General features: G+C 37.4%; 3 protein-coding genes across 4 annotated transcripts; 1 reads left to right on the top strand and 2 right to left on the bottom strand.

The window, feature by feature from the left end:
• Positions 1–970: 970 nt before the first annotated feature.
• On the bottom strand, positions 971–6,576 carry LOC112459902 (contactin). The gene is made up of 8 exons (XM_025024271.1): positions 5,365–6,576; positions 4,894–5,272; positions 4,695–4,797; positions 4,140–4,612; positions 3,751–4,029; positions 3,087–3,536; positions 2,202–2,917; positions 971–1,995 (listed from the first exon to the last, which is right to left on the bottom strand). Exons 1-8 carry the CDS (start codon positions 6,190–6,192, stop codon positions 1,525–1,527), a joined length of 3,699 nt encoding a protein of 1,232 aa, XP_024880039.1. The 5' UTR covers positions 6,193–6,576; the 3' UTR covers positions 971–1,524.
• Positions 6,577–6,787: 211 nt separating this feature from the next.
• LOC112459905 (26S proteasome non-ATPase regulatory subunit 2) lies at positions 6,788–11,274 on the top strand. Its single transcript, XM_025024273.1, has 4 exons — positions 6,788–7,027; positions 7,563–8,293; positions 8,994–10,564; positions 10,885–11,274. The coding sequence occupies exons 1-4, from the start codon at positions 6,950–6,952 to the stop codon at positions 11,184–11,186; spliced, it is 2,682 nt and encodes an 893-aa protein (XP_024880041.1). The 5' UTR covers positions 6,788–6,949; the 3' UTR covers positions 11,187–11,274.
• Positions 11,275–11,404: 130 nt separating this feature from the next.
• LOC112459904 (VWFA and cache domain-containing protein 1) lies at positions 11,405–19,903 on the bottom strand. Of its 2 annotated transcripts, XR_003041387.1 has the most exons (12): positions 19,864–19,903; positions 19,073–19,791; positions 18,509–18,874; positions 18,031–18,201; positions 17,491–17,963; positions 17,054–17,255; positions 16,740–16,986; positions 15,991–16,657; positions 15,532–15,901; positions 14,878–15,454; positions 14,782–14,810; positions 11,405–11,861 (listed from the first exon to the last, which is right to left on the bottom strand). XR_003041387.1 is itself a non-coding variant. In XM_025024272.1 (11 exons), exons 2-10 carry the CDS (start codon positions 19,614–19,616, stop codon positions 14,916–14,918), a joined length of 3,579 nt encoding a protein of 1,192 aa, XP_024880040.1. In that variant the 5' UTR covers positions 19,617–19,791; positions 19,864–19,903; the 3' UTR covers positions 11,405–14,810; positions 14,878–14,915. The 2 variants fall into 2 exon arrangements, 1 of the variants encoding a protein (XP_024880040.1); XM_025024272.1 differs by having other exon boundaries at positions 11,405–14,810.
• Between the last annotated feature and the right edge of the window lie 272 nt (positions 19,904–20,175).

Below are 20,175 nucleotides of genomic sequence, written 5' to 3'. Positions count from 1 at the left end.
ATAACGAGTTACAGAATCGCACTACTGGCGCTCTACCACTAGACCACACTGCTGCCCATGATATAGCAATATGTTCCCACTATATGTCTATCTGGGTTGAATCCTAATAAAAATTTTTAGATCGCAATCGATATTTAGAGCTAACAAGAATTACTTTTTCTGAAAAACAAGAGTAAATCAATAGAATTATTATTTGAGTAATGTATAACAAAATTTCTCAAAAAGATAGATAAAATCATTTATTAGTTGCATATTTGTCAATAAAAAGGTAGAAGTCATTTACTTACATTTTCAACCTTTATATCTTTTTTCAGGTATACCACCTCATCGTCGACTACATTTTCGAAAAGAGCATTTCTTTTTATACCTAAATATCAATTGCAATTTTGAAATTTTGATTAGGATCAGAGTTACAAGGATTTAAAACAGAAAAGAGTGTAGGGGTCTCCTAGGACTTAATCAGACTTAATGGGTTAACTAAGTATATAATTTTATGTCTTTCTATTCAAAATTTACAATTTTCTATCTCGCATTAGATCAAATGACGTCCATATATTTCTAGACATGCATATTCTCGTTATCTTAGACTGTTTACAAGCATCATAATAGTATAGCGTAAACATTTGTTATCAAATATTTATGCTCTTGTTTTTAACAAGTAGGCTGTCTTATGTACAGTACAACTTTGTACATTGTAAAGTGAACATATTCACATACCTTTTTTTATAAATTGCTGATTTAATAATCCTCTGTGTAGAAATTCAACGTGTATATGATATATATTCCAAGTTACTTTGCTTATCTCGAAAATATACCGTGGAATGAGGTAGAATATTATTCTAGAGTTACAAGATAGAGATTTGACAATTTTGCAAACAAAAAAACGGGCATTTAACATTTGAAATTAAAACATCTACGAGTTTTATAAGAATGGCAATAAGAAAAGTATAGAATAAATATATAAAAATATATAAAAATTTTGCACAAAATTTTGTATTGAATACTTTGTGTATATGTATGTACATACATACATAATTAGTTAGATAATAAAGGATAACATATTATTCGTAAATTTCAAAATAAAATATCGTTAATTGTAGATGCCGAAAAATGCATATTATAGATAAACAGAGTATTCTTCTCTCATATATAGAATGAAAATTATATCAAACTCATTGCATATTATTCTGCGCGATATTCAGATCAAATGCAGATCGGTTTCAGTCTCCTTATAGTACCATGATTCTTCTTAAAAAATAATTGTGGAAGTACTTAAGTGCTGAGTTATACCGTTATTAAAACGCTGAGAACAGAAGTGACTACATCATTAAGTAGCATTAGTGACGTAGTAATAGTAATTGGCCCGTCAAAGATTAATAAAAAAGGCCTTACAGTATCTCATTAAATCTCATTTAACTTTTGTTTTAGTCTGCGTTAAATCCTTTAGCTTTCCTGTTTAATAGAACCGCACGAAATCATGGTTGTTAATCAATATAATCTTCACTTACTAGGGGTTATTTTGTACTATACATAGTCGTAGATTTGTAAGAGCATCAAGAGAGCTATCCCCAGAGCGGTGTCCAAGACCTTGTTCCCAGCGCTACTCCTGAAAGCTGCGGCGTCGCCCATTTGGAATGTATGGGTAGGACTCGACATCCGGCCATCGCCGCCGTTGCTGAATGCGAGCACTCTCAGATGGTACGCTTTGCCTGGGCTCAAGTTCTTGATGTCAGCCTCTAGCTTAGAACCACCCGGTATGATCGTGTCGTTTGCCGTACTCATGTCTTGATCAACCTCCCACACACGTATCTTGTATCCGATCAGCGGCTCTTCCTCCAGGCTCGGTTGCACATAACGCCAGACAACCCTCACCGTTGATGGGTTTACACCGTATACGTTCACCGATGATGGTGGTTTCTGCGGCGCCTTGCGATAAGTTCGCTCTAGATACCGTTCGCTCTCCGGACCTTCTCCGGCGGAGTTATAGGCCATTACCTTTAAGAAATTTATGATCTTTATTTAAATCTTTCACTTATAAGTTTGCCAATATATTTTAAATACTTTTCTATTTATGTATTCTTTAAATAATTAATATTACGTGTAATAAATATTTCAAACAATTAACTTTGAAATTGAATTTTTCAAGTACATTCTTAGTGGATGTTCATATAGAAATACAAATAAGACTTTTTCAGCTTTACCTTTACGTAATAATATGTATCTGGCTGCAATCCAACGACCAGTGACCAAGGACGAGTGGTACGCGACAAGTAATAAGTAGCATCCTCCTCGCGATTACTCTCTTTCCAGTACTTAATCCTGTGACCGATCAATTTGCCTCGCACTCGCTCGCGAGTCTGCTCGATCGGTAGCCAGCTGACGTTTAAGCTGGTGCTGTTATAGCTCAAGGCGTACACTTGTTGCGGCGCAACCTGCGGCATGTCCTCCGCGCTGTACACCGTCACAATTTCAGATATCGGCCCTTCGCCCATTGCATTAATCGCTTGTACTCTCACTTCGTATTCCGTGTAATAATACTTCGGCTGGATCGATACGACACTGCTACCGACATTGCCGTATTCCTTCAAAGACAACGACTGAAACTCCGTGTCGTATCCTTTGCGACGCCAGAATATCTTGTAATAGATTCCAGGGCCGTTCTGATCGGACGGACTGAGAGGATCCCATGTAATTGTGAGATCCCCGATTTTTCCTCCGCCACCGCTGATATTCGACGGTGTTTTCATAGGTTTGTCGGACGGAGTGCTGTATTGAGGTGAGGGAGTTGATGGCGGGCCGTAACCGAATTCATTAAAGGCAAGCACGCGGAACTCGTACGTTGAATACGGATCTAAAACGTTCTCTAGGTATGCCTCTTTTCGACCGTTATATCTATCCATCTCGACAGCCGTAATATCTAAAAGCAATTATATACGTGTAAGGTAAAGCTACACAGAGAAAATAGATACAGCGAAGAAACTTTTGAACATTTAATTTGAAATCGTAGACTCGAAGAAATCATAATTAAGTACTAATTGTCGAAATCATTTCTATAAGAAATCATGATTATCAAAGACCAAACTTACTTTCTACAAGAGGAAACCATGTGCGATTCCAATTTGTTCGCGCGCTGATTGTGTACATAGTTATCTGTTTGCCGTTCAAGGCACCGTCGGTCCACCGTAATGTGGCAGAAGTTTTGACGATATTTACAACTTGCACTCCACCTGGTGGTCCTGGTGGTCCCTGCACGATCAGATTAAGCTTGCTTGATATTTCGCCAACAGCGCTTCTCAAGATACATTCGTACTCGCCGGCTTCAGTGAATGTGGCATTTATAATATCCAGATATTCGCCACCGATACGTAATCGTGGATTATTCTGTAAGTCCTTATTACGGATACGCATACCATTATGCGTCCAAATATACGCTACGTCCAACATTTCGTCTGTTTGGGCCACACAGCGCAATGTCAGATTAGAATTATAGCTCAGAAGTATCAGTGGCGGCAGTCTTTGAATAAATTGTGGTCCACCTGGATAATATAATTAGCTGTTATGTCAAAATCAATTGTTATCTATATAAAAATCCCAAATTTTCATGATATGATGTATAAATTTCAGTATACATAAACGATAAATATCAAAAGCATACGTGATAACTGATATTTAATATATTCTGTTAACATCTTTTTGCATAAATATCTTTGTGAATTCAGGATTTCCTTGAGCGTCAAATGATTGACTTACGTAGTACGATCAGTCGTCCGCGAGTTTCATCGCTGCCGTACTGATTTGTCGCTGTGCACACATATGTTCCTTCGTCGTCTCGCGATACTGGACTGATAATAAGATTTCCAGTTTCTAGAATTCTTCGTCTGCCACCGGATCCAATCACGTTCCCATCTTTCTTCCAAACAAATTTCGGCCTGGGCGCAGCTTCAGGTTTGCATACAATTGTGACGTTACCTCCTTCTGCTGCATATGTCTCGGATTCCATAGGCCGTTTCTTGAAGGAAGGTTTCAACGCTGGAATATATCAAAGAATTATAATGCCTTACACAATTATACAATGACGCAAAACTAATGATCCGTTATTTTCATCACTACGCAATTAGATTTAAAAGAGATATACTCACACAAGACCCTAAGTTGAGCCGATGAGTACGTCGTTTTCAATTGATTCTTCGCGCGGCATTGATACATAGCCTGATCCCTTTCAGGTTCCAAATGTCGTATATTTAATACATTATCTTGTATAGTATAACGATCTCTATCTTCAGGCGGTAGAGTATACATGTCCAAGAGTTCTCCGTTTCTAAACCAACTGTAAGTGACGTCTGGTATGCCGAATGCTTCACAGGTCCAAGTTAAATCCGCTCGGTTATCCATGTGCTTGTCGACTAAAGGAATGGTGAAATTAGGCGCCGCTTGTATGGTCAGTTGCACGGAATTTTCGATAGATAATCTGTCGTTATGCACGCGGCAAACATATTCGCCTTGATCCTCCACGCGTACATGTGGTATTATCAATACTCGATTGTAACTTGACGTGTATGATCCACGTGGCAAAACGGAACCTCTTCTCGTCCAATTGTACGAGGGAACAGGGCTGCGGAAATACATTATTTATTACAGTTACAAGATCTATATATTTTTACATATATAAAGTAAAATATCGCGAATAAACTCACTATCCGAATGCGATGCATTCCAGACGAACTTCTTCTCCGGCTACTGGTGCTTCCGGGAACGCTTTTGGAAAATTATTAGGAAATTTCAACTGTTGGAAGGAGGCTGAAAAATTTAGGAAGTTATTATTACGTTTATTAGTCCATTATTTTCTATTATGTTGTTTAAATGAATGCTCAAAAGACAATCCAAAATAATTACAGTGCATATCCACCCTTAACGGAAAGAACGGCCCGTTACGTCCGGTATCGGATGCAACGCTTTGAACATTGCACGAATAGTTGCCTCGATCGATTGTTTCCAATGCGGAGAAGTAAAGTGCTCCATCGTGCGAGACAAATACACGTTTATCCTCTTCAACAAAATTGGGGAAGTAGTCGCGCGCCCAATAATATTTAACACCTGGAAAATGCTGTGGGGGATCGCAGTAAACTGCTTTACCCCAGTGGTTATCTCCGCGTTCCTCGGAACGTTTTAAATTAAACTCCAAGATGTATCCAAACGACAGTTCAACGCTCTCGGAGATAATTGTGCCAAATTTGTTGGTTGCTTTGCAATGATACGAACCACGATCTTTTGTCTGTAAAGAATAAATAATAAATCAATAGAAGTTTCTAATATAACAATATTTTCTAATATAATATTTGAAAAAGAAATTAAAGAGATCTTTACTTGTTCTGGTTCGTAAATTATTAATGTTCCACCGCTCACGGTATATCTGCTATTTGAAAGAGGATTTATTTTTGTTGCGACAAGTCGATCGTTTTCATAATCCTCCTTAAACCATTCGTAAGTAGGAGTAGGATAGCCTCCCGCCAAACAGCTCAGCGAGACATCGTTGCTTATTCTCCTTTTCGACACGTCAAATACCTTGCTCATAGGCTGCTTTATAAAATATGGTCCTCTCGGTATTTGAAGGGGATTGTCAATGTCAATTCCATATTGATAAGTACGATCATCGTCCACCAAGTTGTGAAGAGTGACAATAGGCGCTTCACAGATGTACAACAGCTCTTCTCTGCCAGTGACTTTCTCCAGTCCCCAACGCTGGAGATTATTGGAGTAAGAATACGCTAAGTAATCCCTTCCCAGTACATTGTCATTAGGCTCGGGCAGAAAGGCGTTGTCCATGTTTATCAAAGTCGTACTGTCAGCCTCGTTTATCCACAGGCCGCTCTGGAGCTTCATTCCGGTATACCATCTGCGGTGTTGCGGATCCTGCCACAACAATTGATAGAGCACAAACCCGTGCTCCTCCATTGAATTAATAGCGAGCAGATCGCTTTGGAACGCTTGGCAATTTCTGCGCGCATCCTCCCGCGGTCTCAACGGGCTCTTGATAAAACGATAACACGATTCTTGGAATCGTACCCAATGCTGGGGGCACTGCAGAGGCGCAAAGGCTTGTTCCCCATATAGAATGTTTTGTGCAAACGTGGGAAGCGAGAGGTTTAGCGAAAACACCGCGATGATTAATAAACGTGACATCATTCCGAACATCTTGTAATTTAATTATATAACGGGCATCTTACAATTTTCACAAGATTGGAAATGTAACTTCAGAAAATACAACAGAAGTGACAAAACACACAGCTCTCAGGAGACACTCCCTGTAGATGACCACCTTGTTAATTCGTGCTGTCTCGCCCACACATTTTCGGCGTGCAATAACTCGATTTTGTCATTTGCTATGGAACGCAGATAACAAAGTGGTATTCACTTAAATGTACATACTGGATCTTATATGGCGAGTGAAGCTTTCGGAAACAAGTAATAATAAAATAAAAAACTACGTTAAATAAAAGCACGAGCATCAAATCACAAACACGACGCTACATCGCCAGTGATCGCCAGACACTCCCTGAACGAACGGTAACGGAAATCGACGAACGTCGACGAATGTTCAATTGAGTCCCATTTCAACCTATCGGAAACCGTGTATTAAGGGCGCGTTCAGCAGAACAAACCGCTTCGTAGCAATCGAACGTGATTGGCTCTTACTTTTAGATCCAACAAATCAACGTAGCGTGTTGATAAGACGACACGCGACACTCAACAGTTGTTTTTGCTGAACGCGGCCTGTGCTACAGCTACAGCTACATATGTGTGTACGCCGTTCTATATAAGTGCATCCATGATGGTGACTCGCAAAACCTTTTGATTGCTCATCTTAACCTCAAATCTCAAACTGTGGCTACAATTGAGGAAGAAGTCGAGTGTTTGTTTCGTATATTCGTTTAGAAAATAAGTGAGTAAAATGCCGGAGAGCACGAAAACGGAAACAAAACCGATCAAAGAGATGAAGAATGGCAAAGAAGATGATAAAAATGAATTGGTGAGAAAGTAACCTGTGTCAGATATTGATACTGTAGTCGTATTGTCATTAAAAAGGAATATTTTAATTTGATTAAATTTGTATTTACAATTCCTGCGTCAGTATGTAAATAAAACCGTTAATTCAATGTTCTCGTAATTTATATTAAAAAGTATATGACTTCTAAATGAGTTGTTTTATAAATGTCATTAAATGGTTCGCTGTCCTTACAATCTTTTTAGTTTTTTTTTCAATAATTATTCCTTATTTTAAAAAGCCGAAGCCAAGTAAAGAATGATGATCAACATAAATATATTAATTAAGTATATTAAGAGGGGGCTTTCCAGCAAGTAACACAAGTCGACACAAGTGTTGTTTTGTCTTTGTTACTCATTGCTAAAAAAGAAAGATAGAACGACGTTTGTGTCGACTTGTGTCGCTTGCTGGAAAGCTCCCTAAGTATATTAAGATAATAATAAAAGTCTTAATATATGAAAAATGTGAAAATAATATGAAAAATGTAAAAATAATATGAAAAATGGGTTTTGTCCTTCAGTCAGAAGAAGACAAGCTTCTACAGGAGGAATTAACTATGCTTGTGGAGCGCCTACAGGATGCCAATACCAAACTACATTATCCTGCCTTGGAATCCTTGCGTTCCCATATTCGTGCATCAACAACATCAATGACGAGTGTTCCAAAGCCACTGAAATTTATGCGACCTCACTATGATACTATGAAAAACATACATGAAAAGATGACCATTGTCAAATGTAAGGAATTATGTTCGGACATTATTTCGGTTCTGTCAATGACTATGGGTGAGGGCCGAGAGTGCTTAAAATATAGGCTCACGGGCTCGGCACTGGCAATCGGTGAATGGGGACATGAATACGTTAGACATTTGTCGGGAGAACTGGCAGGAGAATGGGACGAGGTCACAGGCGACAATGTTGAAGCGACGAATAAGGAATTGATCGCTCTGGTACATGAAATTGTACCCTACAACATGGCACATAATGCAGAAACGGAAGCATGCGATCTTCTGATGGAAATCGAGAGGTTGGATTTGCTGGAACAGTACGTCGATGAAAGTGCGTATCAGCGAGTATGTCTCTATCTTACGAGTTGCGTATCGTATGTGGCTGACCCAGAGAACAGCGCCCTTCTTCATGTCGCCTGCAAATTATATCGGAAATTCGGGCAGTATCCGCAAGCGATCAGGCTAGCGATGCAACTGAACGATTTACCACTAATTGAATCAATCTTCACAAACTGTCGAGATCTGTAAGTATAATTTTTTGAACTTTTTCGGTTTTTTTTTTTTTTTTTAATAAGAGAAGACTCAGAACTGAACTCCGCTGATTTTGAAACTTGGCAGAATTACAGAACAAGTTCCCTCAAATGTAATAATATCCTTATTTGGATATTGATGGTCAATCGTTTTCGAGATGTTTTATTAATAAATTTAGTGGCGTCTTTAGAGTTTATTGGGGTACTCACTCATAGGAATATTTATGGATATGCATAATTTGTAGATTCGAGTTCAAATCTTACAATCAATTAATTTCTTTTTATATAAAATGTTTTATGATAAAAGTAATTATTGTTGATATAAAAAATAAATTATTTTAATATAAAAGACTTATATTATATAAATTATCGTATAAATAGTCATGATATAAAATATCATATAGATAAAATAATTATGAGGCATGTCCATTACGTCACAAATATTTGTTTTTGAGTATCCTAATAAACTCTACTCTAAAGACGCCATTAAATTTATTAATAAAATATCTCGAAAACGGTTGATCGTTTTCTGTATCCAAATAAAAATATTATTACATTCAGAGGAATTTTCTCTGTAATCCTGTCAAGTTTCATCAAAATTGGAGGAAGTTCAATTCTGAGCCTTCCCTAGTACATTTTCAAAATGTATGCATTTTCCAAGCAGAAAGCTAAAACTTTTATGTATGTTTTTTAGTTCTGTGCAAAAGCAACTGGCCTTCATGCTGGGTCGCCAGCAAATCTTCTTAGAGCTACATGAAGCTACAATAGAGGACGATGATCTGTTCGAGATAATGTCCAACTCTCACTTGAACAATCACTTTTTGAACTTGGCACGTGAATTGGACATAATGGAGCCAAAGACACCTGAGGATGTCTACAAATCTCATCTAGAAAACTCGCGACCGCCATTTGGCGGTGGCCAGGTTGATTCGGCACGGCAAAATCTTGCGGCCAGCTTCGTCAACGGTTTTGTAAACGCCGCATTTGGCCACGACAAGTTGTTGATTGAAGATGGTAACAAGTGGCTGTACAAAAACAAGGAGCACGGCATGTTGAGTGCGACGGCATCCCTAGGTCTGATCCTGCTGTGGGACGTCGATGGCGGCCTGACACCAATTGATAAATATCTTTACTCGTCGGAGGACTATATCAAGTCCGGCGCCTTGTTGGCCTGCGGAATCGTCAATTGCGGCGTGAGAAATGAATGCGATCCTGCTTTGGCTCTGCTCTCTGATTACGTTTTACATAGCAGTAACACTATGCGTATCGGCGCCATTGTCGGCCTCGGTATTGCGTATGCCGGCTCTAACAGAGAAGGCGTGCTGGGGTTGTTAACGCCGGTTCTTAGTGACACTAAGTCGAGCTGGGAGGTGTTAGGTATGACTGGTTTAGCATTAGGAATGGTTGCCGCCGGTTCCTGCAACGCTTACGTCACCACGGCGATTATGCATACGCTGATGGATAAGTCGGAATCCGATCTTAAAGATACATACGCGCGGTTTTTGGCGCTCGGTTTGGGGCTGTGCTTCTTGGGTAAGCAGGAAGCGGCAGAAGCGATCATAGCGGCTTTAGAGGTCGTTCATGAGCCATTTAAGTCGATGTCGACAACGCTGGTGGAGGTGTGCGCATATGCTGGCACAGGAAATGTCCTCAAGATTCAGCGCTTGCTGCACATCTGTTCGGAGCATTATGAGTCGAGCAACGAAAAGGAGGAAAAGAGCGAGCGTAAAGACAAAGATAAGAAAGAGGAGAAGAAGGAGGAGAAGGTGAAGGATTTCAGTTCGAGGCAGGCTGTCGCCGTTCTTGGCATTGCTTTGATCGCCATGGGAGAGGAGATCGGCGCCGAGATGGCTTACAGGACCTTTGGCCACCTGCTGCGTTATTGCGAGCCCGTGATTCGTCGCTCGGTGCCACTCGCTCTAGGTCTCATATCGGTATCGAATCCGAAGCTGAACATCTTGGATACGTTGTCCAAATTCTCGCACGACAGCGATCCCGAGGTAGCGCACAACGCGATATTCGCCATGGGTCTGGTTGGTGCCGGTACGAATAACGCGCGACTGGCCGCTATGTTGCGGCAGCTAGCTCAGTTTCATGCGAAGGATCCCAACAACCTCTTCATGGTGCGTATCGCACAAGGCTTGACGCATTTAGGCAAGGGCACGCTCACCCTATCACCTTATCACAGCGATAGACAGCTGCTCAGTCCCGTTGCTCTTGCTGGTCTCCTGTCAACGTTGATCGGTTTCTTGGACGTAAAAAATAGTGAGTATATATTCTCGATACAGAGATGCAAAGATGCAATAGATGCAAAGATACGTTCTTCGGTATTTGCATTTCAGTTCTTGCAAGCTATTCTTGTTATGAAGAGTCTTATTTTATTATGATTATAACAAGGTGATCAATTTGCAGAGATTCATGACTATCCTATGACAAGAAGAATTTTTATTTTATTTTCTTACATTTCTACGATTGATCAATCGTATGAATCTTTATTAAATTTTCACTAAATTTTCATCCACCAAATAAAAAAACACTAAGTATGACATGTCCTTATTAACGTAATATATGTTATAACATTTCAGTCATTCTTGGACGTTCCCATTACCTCTTGTACACGCTGGCTGCTGCAATGCAACCCAGAATGCTGGTGACATTCGATGAGGATCTGAATCCACTGGCCGTGCCGGTAAGAGTCGGACTTGCTGTCGATACCGTCGGCCAAGCGGGCAAACCGAAGACCATCACGGGCTTCCAAACACACACCACCCCAGTGTTGCTGGCATATGGCGAGAGAGCCGAACTCGCTACCGAGGAGTACGTACCATTGACACCGATCATGGAAGGTTTTGTAATCTTAAGAAAGAATCCGGACTTTATACCTTAGTCATCTTAATACTCTTGATCATCAATGTACCTCGTATCGAACTACTTATAAGGAAAAATAATATAATAAAAATATCTTATTATATTCATTTTGCGTTTGCGAAAGACGCAACACCCTCCACATATCTCCCTTTTTGTAGAATCAAAACGCGTTTCACAGTACAGTATTTTCATTACGTTGCGCAGAAAGGGATGCAAGGCAATAATGTATTTCTCATATAATAATAAAATGCAGATTTTAATAGTAAAAAATACTGATACAATGTATAAAATCTCGCTCGGCACAAATTTTTCACGCAGTGCATCTTAAAAAAAAAAACAGTATTTTACACTGCATTCTTAGCGATAACAATACATCAACGGACGTTAGCTTTCTTTGTAAGTACAAGTCAAAACGGTGTACGCATATCCCACGTAAGTTCGTCATCGCCATTGTTGGCACAAATCAGACCTGCACAACTTGCTGATTAGACGTCCTTGGGGCCCATTTTCTTTTCTCAAGGAAGCGTCGCATACCATCGATGATACATAGAGCAACAAGTGTGTTAGGGTATTAATTTAACTCAGTTACTGACACATACCGACTTGCTGCCTGGTGGACCAGCAAAGTTGTGCAGGCTTGGTACAAATCACATCTTAATATTGTCTATATTTTGCCGCTCTTTTTAACTGAAAACTGTAAGAAATGAAAAGTCTATTCATGTCACTTTGTTAAAGTATAGGGGGAGTCTTCGGGAGACTGGATCATACGGGACAGTTGAACCATTTCAAATATCTCGTTCAAATTTGGCGTGAAGCGCGTAGTTGTCAAACCGCGAGGTACATACAGGTAATCGGCAGCTACTATGTCACGTGACAACATGGTGCTCGGCAGTGTGTTTCGGCTATGAGTGAGACAAACGTGTTTTAACGTGCTCGGAATAAAAAAAATATTTTTGTTTATTTTATCATCATACTTTTATATGTCAAGGTTTGTAAAAACATTATACGTTATTTACACCATATATTATCGTAGTTTGAGGTAGTGTTAGTGTTTTTATCCTATTATTTTTATTTTTTCTGCAAAACTATCAAAGTCAAGATGGTACCGGGTATGAGATTTGAACCACCCGAATTGGGGATCAGTGAGTCAACTGTCCGGTCAGTGGCTCCCCTCTTTTACCCATAAAGATTTCTATTATTTTAATAAAACAAAAAAAAAAAAGAACTTTTTTTAATTCTCAATGGCAAGATGCCATTCGATACAAACCAAAAGAGGGTACTACTCAACATCAATTCAGTGAGCAGGCGTTGAAAAATGCGTTAGAAGATATTGGAAGAGGTATGATATAAGAAAAGTTGCAATCAATACGATGTAAATAGAATTACATTACGCAGATATATGGAGGGACGGAAACAAACTGAAAAAAAGAAGCCGAAGGAAGTCAATACAAAGGTTTTTTGTTATTATTTCAAGAATTTCTATTTAGTTTATGAATGATTGATCTCAAAATAATTATTTTTAGTTAATTTAAATGTTTTAGAAGTTCTTTTTGATTATTTTTTGTTGTGAAAATTAATGAAAATCATGTGAAGGCATATAGATATTTAGTTCAGTTTTTATTTTTTGTTAATTTTGTTCAAAAAGCTCAATTAAAACATTAGAGATGTGATTTTAATGTCTAAATTTGTGAGTTCTTAATATAAACTGAAGTCTAAGGCTGGTATTCATGGTCGGTTCTTATCTTAAGACCGTCTTAAGTAATGTCTTAAGATGCAAATACGGCTCTGTGATTGGTTTATAACATCTTAAGATCGTACCTAAGACGGCCTTAAATATAAGATTCGACTATGAATACCGGCCTAAATACATTTTTATTATTATTTCTGGGTTTATAGGGTATGGTCAAATCTCCCTATAGGGGTGGGTCATGTCTCCCACCCCTTGGGGAGAGATGAACCAAATCTCGTTTTTTCTTTAAATTAATATAACACTTACGTTTATAAACTTATTGAAATTACAAATTCCACAAATTGTAGCCATATAAGGCTTTACTTTCACATGAATAAAAAATCTATATATCAATTACACTAAATTTTATGGACCTTCAAGTAAAACGTGGTTCAACTCTTCCGGATTCTCCCTACGTATCGCGCGAGATACGCATAAATGAAAGTATAGTGTATTGTATTGTGTCAATAAAATATGTTCATTGTAAAACTTTATATAATACTTTCATAGAAAAGCTTATACTATAAACTACAATAATAATGTAATTTGTTTTCATCGCGACTGCATATTTGCTTTTAATAATGTTTCTATATAAAAATACTAATTTTTAAACATTAAAATAACATTTGTTTTATGTCAATAGCCTCGTATCGATAAGACTGGAATTTATATGTTATCTCATTGACACATTCCAGATTCCTCTTTTCTTATTTCATTATTTTCATCGCGATTTTTTTGCATTAATAAAATTACGATATCGCTTTAAAAGAAATACTTAAATATACTCGCATAAGAATAGAAAAATAATAGAAAGTAACAATTTATATATATGTAAAATAGTACCTACACTATAGATTCTATATGTACAGTTTTCTAAAATTATTTTGCACAATTTATATTTTTAACGTTTTGACATTATTTATGTAAATCACGATAATAAGTACATTGTATAAATGTAGAGGAAAAAAAAAAGATTCATGTTTATAAAAATAAAGTCATGGAATAATAATAAACCGCCGGCAGTCTTATACACCATTAAAAAAGTAAAAAAACAAACAAATTTCTCTCTCTTTCTCTCTCTTTTTCACCTTATCAACCATTAATAAAATCTTCAACCGTATGATTTAATCATGGAACATGTGATGGCAGTATTTCAGATAATGAGTTAAAATTAATTTGTCCAAAGTAGAAGCTGTCGTATTACTAAATATAAATATTTCATATTATCATTAATTTTTTATACTTAATAATAACTATAAAATTTAAATTTCTTAATTTATATACAAGATGTAACATAATATGTCAATTGCTTTGTAGTACTGAATTCTCTTTTCTCAAGTGTGTCTCACTTGGTCTCACTTATCATGATATATCCTACATGAATGTGTAGCACTATATATATATATATATATAGTGCTATTCGGGGATATATATATATCCCCAAATGTACTATTAATGTCTAATTTTGTTACGCACACACACATATAAGATATTACTTGGCAAGCGTACTTAATTACTTTTCTAAAATAGCATACTTTTACATTTTTAAATTGCTCGACCTATATAATTATTAAGTTCCTCGCTCACAATATAGCAGCCATTTGAATTATGTCATGAAACTTGCACTACCCTTTTTAGTACTTTTTTCAGAAATTTTTATCAAACGTTCAGTATTTTATCAAACGTTCTTATAGCACTTGTATGGAAAGTTTTAGTATTCATATACAGTTTATAAAAATTACGTACATTTTCAAGCATAATCAAAGATTCATGTTTTTCGTCTCTCGAGATTAATAAAAATAATATTAACAGTCTTGTAAAATAATACGTTTTCCGCATCGAAAATCACAAATAAAGTAAATCACTACACGTATTAGATACTTACCATTTAACTCTTGTGTCCTGAGATTATATCTGCGAAAAAAGAGCAACTGTAATGATTTCTTACCACAATGTTTCGAGGAAATTACGTTTGTCTTACTCTTTTAAATAAATAGCAGTGAATTCAGTTTCATTCAGTCAACAGTAATTCGTTTCCATATCGCGATGGACAGTTACGGGTGCCAAAACATGATGTGGCGATCCCAAATATGTCGTAGGGGAAGGCATTCCGATGTCGGATTCTTTAGTCAAATCCGATTCGATGTTATTGTCGATGGTTAATAGGGGTTCGGAGGCGAATGTTTGCTGTTCGGAATCATCGTGAGGCGTCATTGTGCTGTACCCATGATCACTGTCCCCACCAGGTGGCCTTCTATAATTGGTGGAAACTCTGTACGGTGATATAGGTGCAACATTGTCTCTCACGAGACAATCCAAATTATTTTTGGTCTGATCCAATTCTGCCGGTTCCGGATCGCCCTCGATATGCGTCATACGCAATGTATCGGGCGAGATTTGGAGATGCAAACATTGATGCTCCAGATTCGAGTGCACTGATCGGAGTCTGTAGCAGAACAGAATGACACCTAAAATCAAGAACAGTGCAAGAATTCCACCAGCTACCGGTCCAACTGATGGCCACTCTCGTACTGCGATCTCATCTGTCGATTGTGAATCTGGAAAGGCATAATTTTGTTATCTAATGGTTAATGGAAATGAACAAAAATGTGAAAAAAAAAAAAGACGGACTTACTGTAAGTGCCGTCGCTGTAAGGTATCAAAAACCCAAAAATTCCTTTAAAACATACGGACATATCAGAGCAAAACGGTTGCTGCAAAGGAGTCTCTCCATCAGTGTCGACATGACACCATTGACAATCCGCGACACCCAAACAGTCACTCTCCGTCGTATATGATTTGCAATTGATAGATGGGCATGATTTTAAATTCATCGGCTCTATCCACGGAGTTTGTAAACTCGATCCTTGCTCATACATAGGCGGACAAGGATCCAGATTATCGATATTTTGTTGTGAACAGCCAGAAGAATACAAGGAGCATTCGCAAGGACACTCACAACCAGTTTGTTCCATACTTTTGCAATTCAAGCACGAGTGATCCATCTGTAATATTCAATAAACAGATACAATATATCACGTAGTAAACTTAAAAATATCTTAGAACAAAAAACTGCAATAAATTGTGGGCTTACCGTGCTGCACGGACAAAAAGCTCTAAGCAAATTACACTGAGTTGTCATATTGACAACACCAAGGAATACATTGGTACCCGGTACAGCAGCTACCTGATATTTAACACAATGCTCGCCATGTGCTATATTAGTGAGCACCTCGTCGAGCGATGTGTTAAACTGATAGTACCTTTGCACAGTGCCATCTAAGTGGCTAGCACATGATTTTTTTTTCACGAACGATCCATGATTCAATATGTCGTTAGCTACTAAGAGCTCCTTGTGCGTTAAATGTTGTTGCTCGATCTTGTCTGTCGCTTCCAACAGCTTTGGATGTGATACTAAATAGCCTTTATCATCCATCAGGAAACACTTTACAGTTGCGTCATGACAGAACGGAAACATGTCCAGTAACATTCTCATGATGTAACTCATTGTAACATCCATAGACATGATAGCAATCGCATAATTTGTGCTTCCAATAGCCTTGACAGAATATTTTACAGTTTGACTTAGAGTGACTACATAGCCTGATCCACCTGCATCTAAGTAAGGTGGAGTTAAGATTATCTTATCGAATTGTTCCAGTGCTTTCCTATACCACATTCGCCTTTTGGGATCAAAACCAGAATCTAATATCATCCCTGGAAATATTTCTAATACTCCACTGACCGTACTAGCAATGTATCTAGAATGAAAAAATAAAATAAAATGTAAAGATATTAATTTATAAGCCATTAATAAAAAATTATGTATGAAATTGTAATCACCTTCTTATTATAAATTTATTTAACAAACTCTCAACGTGCTGCTTTTTGAAATGTTCTAAAACTTGTGCTAGCATTGCTACGTCTGGTTTTACGGACGGATGTAGACCGGGATTAGCTAAAAGACCTGTTACATCTTTTATATATGCCATATAACTTTGTACATTCACGGCTGAACCTGTTTCCAGTAATTTCAATTGTTCCATTGGAGATTGAAAGCACCATGGTGATAGATAAAATACACCGGTTGCTAAAAAAAAAGTATTTTAATATTTACAAATTTTATAAACAATAGTTACTAAATTTTATTTTCTTACATAAAGTTATAATCTTGTTTCTGTAAATGCAAAGTGTATCTTTGTCAACGACAGTTTGAAGCATAAGATCGAGGCGATGATGTAATATATTTGCCGGCAGAGGAGACACAATTCTCGCTACAGGCGATATTCCCTCTTCAGTCGTTGATACCAGGCATATTATCAAGTCATAAAAAATTAAGTGTTTCCATCTATACCGCTTCTATATTGTATATAATGTATGTTAAAAGGAAATATTTTTAACGATTTTATTTACGGGCCGGTTGTTCCAACATATTGGTAATCTAACTAATAGTTAAATCATATGTCTATCTTTGTTTAATTTGAAGGAAAAATAAAGACACATACATATATGATTTAACTATTAGTTAGTTTAACAACAGGTTGAAACAACTGGCCCTACATCTTTTCAAATATTTATGGATATATTATCTTACCTGCTCGCCCAACTTTGTCTTTACATCCATGATTCCTTTCTCTTCATTTATCATTTTCAATACTGTTTGACTATCTATATTTTCAATGTCTTGCAAGTGCACCTTAAGTGGTTGCTCAACTATTGTCTCAATCCTGGGAAAATTTTTATGCATCCAAACCACTCCTTTGCTATCGAAAAATATAGCATATACGCTTGGACCAACATTAAAATATGTTATGTCGTCAAGGAAGTCACGTAATTTTATCTCTAAGGACATTAACGCAGTTTTTGTGACTTGCCCAATAGATACTGTCATTGTCTTGCTATATGGCTCAATATATGGATCTGAGACATGATAAGCTTTCTTATGGTAATCAGGGCATTGCAAACAAGAAAATAGTTTTCCTATCTCATATCCAAGAACATTTTGCATTGGAAAAATTACAATACTGTCATTGCTTAATTTTTTAATAACAGTGGACGGTTGCTGGTCTAAAAATAAATTAAGATATAAATATATTTCTCACATAATTAAAGTAAAGTAAAGAAATTAGCTTACTTGTAACAATAACAGTTTTGAGGTAAGCCTTAAACTTTTCCGAAATTATTTCAAAAATTCTTTGTACGTTTGATATATTTTGTAATTTATTAGTCAAATGCACAATAAGCACTTCACCAGTTAGATTTTGTGTTAATTTTTTAAAATCAATCTTTGTCACCTCATTCGAATCTGAAAGAAAATTAAGGATGTGAAATCAGCATATATTTTTTAAACAATATAATAAAGTACTGGATAGGTTAGTGCTAGAACAATTGCTCGTTAAATAAAAAATCTAGATTAGGTTCCCGAGTCTGTTATCTCGCATGATATAAAAAATCTTGAATGGAAAATATTGTTTCACTAACAGAAACAGTAACAAGAATGAAAATTTAAATAAAGTAGATGGACTGAATATAATTGAATAAAAGGTAAACAAATCGTGATACTGTGATTAAAAAATCTGAAAGAAGAAATCTACTTACTAATTTCTAATTACCTGTTCTACTTAAACTATCAATATAACGGGTTAATTGAAACTTATTAATATCTGTCGCCTTTAACAAGCTATCTTTACAAAGCAGGGGAGCAGTATTGGCAAGGCCCACAACAGCAATATTATCCATTTCAGAAAGCATATCTATAATAGTTTTGGCTGTTACTTGAACCAAAGCTAGTTCTGATTCAGACATAAATGTGCCATGTTCCAAAAGTAGAATGACATTTTTTTCAGAACAGTACTGAGATAATAAAAGAGGTCCGACATTGTGAGTCAATATCGGTGGCCCACACATTATATCTGGTTCGTTTATTAGCAGTATATGCATGTTCTTCCACTCTTGATCTCTTAGCTGTGTTGTAAGTTCTGCAAACAAACCCAATAATATATTATATCATCTAGGGCTGCGTTGCAGAACCATGCTCTTAGCGCTATAAGCGTGTTCTGTCCTTGTTCAACTTTCTGTAAGTAACAAAGATAGAACGATGCTCGAGCGTTAAGAACGTGATTCTGGAATGCAATCTAGATAAAGCATAAAAATTACATCGTTCTGATAATAGATACCTTTCATGATATCGGTACATATATCTGAAACTCTGTTCATCTCCATCATATCGTATTCGACTATTCGACTAGAATAAATGACAGGGAACGGTTTGTGTGTCAGTAAGCGATATACGATTTCGTGGACTTGCTCAAAGACGTCAATGTGCGACATCAGTTTATTGTTAAATTTGTCAACTAAGGCACTCAGTTTTGCATCCAAATTGCTGGAGACATCCACGAATTCCATCTTATCAATCAGCTCCTGGAACGAGAAAGCGCCGAGCTCTTCGTCGACGACGGATCGCAGCGTCTTCGAGAGGTGCGACACAACATCTCTCAGGCACATGCCGTTTAAGGGTTCCGCTAACACCTGTTTACGCGTCGGTTTGCCGAACTGGCACTTGACAGCATCGGCGACGCCATCGTTAACGGCTACGCAAAGATTCGTCAGTAACAATGCCGAACTTAAGTACAGAATCGTGTTTACAGTTATCCCAGCGGAGTTGGAGCCGCTTCGGTAGCAAGCGTCCCTCATCGTGATCATAACCTTACGAATTCGCATTACGACACTGACAGCTCATGCCGGTATAAATGAGCATTTCAAGCAGCGTCGTCGTGTATCGCGTGATTTTCGATGCTTCCCGACTCATGCATGATACGCACGGATCATATCAAAACTTGAACTGCTTGGACGTCATTCCGTTTAATCCGTTTCAGCACTTTATACAATATGGCGTCTACAAAAGAATTTATTTTATTAATATTGTTTATTTGACGAATATGTATGATTTATCATCAACTTTAATTACCATCGAAAGCAAACATGATGTTTTAAAATTTTAAATAAAGATTTACGAATACTATGGAGAGAAAGGGAAAGGGAGAGGGAGAGAGAGGGAGAGAGAGAGAGAGAGAGAGAGGGAGAGGGAGAGGGAGAAGGAGAGAGAGAGAGAGAGAGAGAGAGAGAGAGAGAGAGAGAGAGAGAGAGAGAGGGGAAAAGAGAGAGGGAGAGAGAGAGAGAATAATATAATGGGCCTGTTTTCTGTTGCTGAACTGACTATAGTTTAAAGTTTACCTTTTTCCTTTTAATGTGGAGTAAAAAAGATAAATTCTTAAAACTA

This window comes from Temnothorax curvispinosus, unplaced genomic scaffold (genome assembly GCF_003070985.1).
Source record: "Temnothorax curvispinosus isolate PA1 unplaced genomic scaffold, ASM307098v1 QBEX01010211.1, whole genome shotgun sequence".
NCBI lineage: Eukaryota > Metazoa > Arthropoda > Insecta > Hymenoptera > Formicidae > Temnothorax > Temnothorax curvispinosus.
Note: the sequence above shows the minus strand (reverse complement) of the source record. Positions and strands in the feature narration are given on the sequence as shown.

Coding starts and splice junctions, on each gene's coding strand:
- LOC112459904 (XM_025024272.1), bottom strand. CDS start 19,616: ATGCGAATTCGTAAGGTTATGATCACGATGAGGGACGCTTGCTACCGA. Junction 17,964..18,030: donor CAAAACTGTTATTGTTACAA/GTAAGCTAATTT, acceptor ATTTATTTTTAG/ACCAGCAACCGTCCACTGTT. Junction 15,455..15,531: donor TTACAGCGACGGCACTTACA/GTAAGTCCGTCT, acceptor ATGCCTTTCCAG/ATTCACAATCGACAGATGAG.
- LOC112459902 (XM_025024271.1), bottom strand. CDS start 6,192: ATGTTCGGAATGATGTCACGTTTATTAATCATCGCGGTGTTTTCGCTA. Junction 5,273..5,364: donor TAATTTACGAACCAGAACAA/GTAAAGATCTCT, acceptor TATTCTTTACAG/ACAAAAGATCGTGGTTCGTA. Junction 1,996..2,201: donor ATACATATTATTACGTAAAG/GTAAAGCTGAAA, acceptor AATTTCTTAAAG/GTAATGGCCTATAACTCCGC.
- LOC112459905 (XM_025024273.1), top strand. CDS start 6,950: ATGCCGGAGAGCACGAAAACGGAAACAAAACCGATCAAAGAGATGAAG. Junction 7,028..7,562: donor AAGATGATAAAAATGAATTG/GTGAGAAAGTAA, acceptor TTTGTCCTTCAG/TCAGAAGAAGACAAGCTTCT. Junction 10,565..10,884: donor TTTCTTGGACGTAAAAAATA/GTGAGTATATAT, acceptor ATAACATTTCAG/TCATTCTTGGACGTTCCCAT.